At 40.6% G+C, this 3,555-nt stretch overlaps 1 protein-coding gene across 1 annotated transcript; it reads left to right on the top strand.

Moving 5' to 3' along the window:
* Nucleotides 1-7: 7 nt before the first annotated feature.
* LOC121965629 (transcriptional regulator ATRX-like) lies at nucleotides 8-3,404 on the top strand (the record flags this gene model as incomplete). The annotated part of the gene is made up of 5 exons (XM_042515761.1): nucleotides 8-563; nucleotides 972-1,041; nucleotides 2,305-2,390; nucleotides 2,515-2,629; nucleotides 3,305-3,404. Coding segments are annotated over exons 1-5 (741 nt in total), but the record flags the coding sequence as incomplete, so codon positions are not given.
* Nucleotides 3,405-3,555: the final 151 nt, after the last annotated feature.

Below are 3,555 nucleotides of genomic sequence, written 5' to 3'. Positions count from 1 at the left end.
AGGGACAGAGAGCCCACCACCAGGCCGTCGCTCGAGCAGACAGAAGACCACTCCCCTGAGGAAGCAGGCTGAGAATCAGGACAAGGAGGAGTCCTCTGAGTCAGAGTCTGAGAAAGATGGTCAAAATCAGGCGAAATCCTCCAAGAATACTAAAAAAGAGGATGGGGAGGAAACCAAGGATTCAGAGAAAAAGATGGATGACTCTGACTCGAAAGAAGAGAAAGCTGCAGAAGGCCACAGCGCAGACGAGGAACGTGGAAGCACAAATGCTAAAAACAACACATCCAAAAAGGAGACAGGCAAAGCGTCCAAACGCAAAAGGAAGTCTGAAAGCTCCTATTCAGAGTTGGAGAACAAAAGTAAGAAGACACCCAAGAAGAAGAAACAGAATGACTCAGACTCTGGCCCCAGAGCAGCCGCCAAGCTGCAGTCTTCCTCCAGCGAGGATGAGGAGGAGCAGCAGGCTGAAGAGGACTCTGGAGAGGACAGTGACGAGCAAAAGATCAAACCCATTGTGGAGGATAACTTGGTGGGAAGTAGTGGCCCTTTTCATCAATCCTCAGGTAATTTGGTCTGGAAGAGAGGAGTGTTAAATGGTGCTCAGCTCAGTGACCGTTAGTTATAGGACAAGCTCATTTTGGGAACTGCACTTATTTGCTTTCTTGCTGAGATTACCACTTTCAGTTTCTGTAATTGTGTAAATATGTAGCGGGAGCCAGTGGGTGCTAACTTAGCTCAGCATAAAGCATTCCTGTCCTTGTCCAAAGGTGACAAAAGTTTCCTACCACCCTCTTGAGCTCACAGACGAACCTGTACTCTCTGAAAAAACTGAAGTGAAAAAGAGTAACATCCTCAAGTTTTCCAGACAACTCTTGGCAAGAAACTAAATAAGCATGTTTTGCAAAATATCCATGTAATACTTAATTGACTGACCCGCTCCTTCATTAATTGTGTTTGCTTTTTTTGTGTAGGAGACAAAGAAGACGATAAAGAGAAAGTCTCTCAGCTTTGTGAAGATGTTGACGATGATCCTGAAAAAAGGTACGTTAAAAACAAACTTTAAGGATAAAGACAGTCAGGATTTATGTGCATATCATTTAGTTTCCACCATGAAGGATTTTTATTAGTATCTGGGCCAGTGTGCTACTTTGTTTAGAAATTTTAAGGGTTTGCATTGTCTTCCAGGTAGAGCTGTTTGACCTTACGTATTAGCTCAACTGCAGTACTTTGCGAGCCCAATGAGACAACTCAGTCTAGTCCTAACTGAGTATTGTGTTTCCATTTTAAATACTTAAGAACGTGTGCACCATTAGTGCACCATTCCTCTTCACTGTCACTGTTCCCATCAAGATAAAAAAAAATTGTAATAACATGTTAAATGAATTAATGAAACTTTGAAAAGGTTTTGCTTCTAAACTGTAAATAGATAGTGGTAGTTTTCATTTTAACAGCTCATTACATTTTAAAACAACAGACAAAATATTAATTGAAAAAATGGCAGCCCTTATTTCCCTTTGCTTTATCCCTGAGTCACTGTTTCTGCCTGTAGCAATGTCATGATATTTCTACAGGCTGCCTGTGTTTTCATCATTTACCATTAACAAGCTTCAATAGGAAATAGATATCACATCCCTGTAATACTCTAGTAGTAAATTGTTATGTAGTCTAACTACAATGGAGGGAGTCTGTCTGTCTGTATGTCTGTCCTTTTCTTAAGTTGATTGTTCATCTGATCAACTTCAGATTTGACAGCTGTGTTTTTGAGAACCCGAGAAGTGTCGCATCAAGTTCAAGCTCTTGAGGTCTATAGAATATTTATATTTATATGACATGTTGTGCACATTGTAGTGAAGTGAGAGGGGATGACCTTCAGCTGTTTCACCTCAGAATGCCGTACAGCTCGATCTCCGTTTTCTACAAAACACTGAAGGACTGGGGAAAAGAAGCCAGACAAAAGAGACTGGAGGTGTTACACTGTAGCTAAGTTAAACATTTCAAGCATCAGTGATTTAACTTTACGATTGAACGCTTTTGTTCCCCAACGTTGTTAGTAAATGCCGAGTATACTCTGGCATTGCTAGTGGACACAACTAAGACATGGCTAAGGCATTTCTCAGGACCCGAGGAAGCACAGTGTTTTGAGCGTGAAGTTATTTGGCTGAGCAGTTCTTGAGAAAACCGCTAGCTGTTCCACTGTAGGTCAAGCAGTCAGCCCATACTGAACAGGCATGTTTTGTAATAGTGAATTCAATCTGAACCTCTGTCACATTCATCTGTTTTTCATTTTTTCTTTTTCTCCTGAAGATTTGCAAAGAAAACGCCTCTCTTGTCAGGAGAGGAGGCGGCAGCCAGCAAAGAGAAGAGGAATGAGGGGGCCGAGACGAACAAAGGTCCTGTCCGAAATTTTTATTTGCCCTGTGTGTCATGTCTAAGAATATGGGTGCAAATATTCTGAAATCTGATACCAGCAAGTGACTTTTGTTTTTGTGTTTTGTCTGTCTGTCTTTTTGTCAGTGTCCAGCAATGAATCCTCAGACTCCGTCTCTGAGAAGTTAGAGTCTACAGCAGGTTTGGGGAAAACCGAGGAGCTTTGTGAATCAGAGACCGAGGGGAAGCATTCAAAGACCAGGTGAGAAGTACATTTGAGTGATATGATGAGATAATCGTTTAACACGAAATTGACAGGCCACTATAATGTTCCTTATGTGTCCATAACAGAGTGATATTCAACTATGCAATGTGTGATGTGAATTTTGCACCATATTCATTTTTTCTTTTTTTTTTGTTACTTTCATCATCTCATATCTGTCATCGTTTCAAATTAGCTGAAAATCATATGTGTACTGGTATAAATGACTATCCAACAGTATTAGCCATTATTAGATATTTTTCAAACAATCTGTTATCTATTTCAAGAATTTTCATGTTAGTGCATCCCTCACTTTTGTGTCTGTTTGGCTGCTGCATGCTAATGATGCACTGTAATGCCTGTGCGTGCAAATAACAGTATGTACAATAATTCATTTTGTGAACAGCAGTGATTCACAGCTTATGCTGAGTCGGGATCTGTGCTTACAGGTGTTTCAACCTATGCATCAGGAGTACACAAATGTTTCTATTAATGTACATCTTTTGGTGGATGTTATTTATATATAACTTGTTTCTTAACGCAATATCGTCAGCAAGGGAATTTCAATATCGCCCAACCCGAGAACTTAAACCAATATGTAGTTTATTACTGCCACTGGGTCTGTATTGATTTCCTGCCACTCTAGCTCAGAGGGATTCTGCTTTGTGTCTGTAGATCTGCGATGAAGACAGACAAGGAGAAAAAGAGAAGTTACAATCAGAAGAGGAAACGGCAAAGGATCAAAGTTCAAGACTCTTCTTCCAGCAATGAGAAGGTGCTTTAATATTCAGTGCACTCGGTAGTCGTCTTGAACCGTCCCAGAGTTTCTTTTTTTCTGTGGCAGGATCTGCCAGGTGGAGGTGATGGACCCACATAACATTTACTAGTCAAGTCATGCATGACACATAAAATGTTATTTGAACTTC

The sequence above is a fragment of the Plectropomus leopardus genome, unplaced genomic scaffold (genome assembly GCF_008729295.1).
Source record: "Plectropomus leopardus isolate mb unplaced genomic scaffold, YSFRI_Pleo_2.0 unplaced_scaffold20944, whole genome shotgun sequence".
In the NCBI taxonomy this organism is placed as follows: Eukaryota; Metazoa; Chordata; class Actinopteri; order Perciformes; family Serranidae; genus Plectropomus; species Plectropomus leopardus.
The sequence above is the reverse complement of the archived record's forward strand: the minus strand, read 5'-3'. Positions and strand labels throughout refer to the sequence as shown.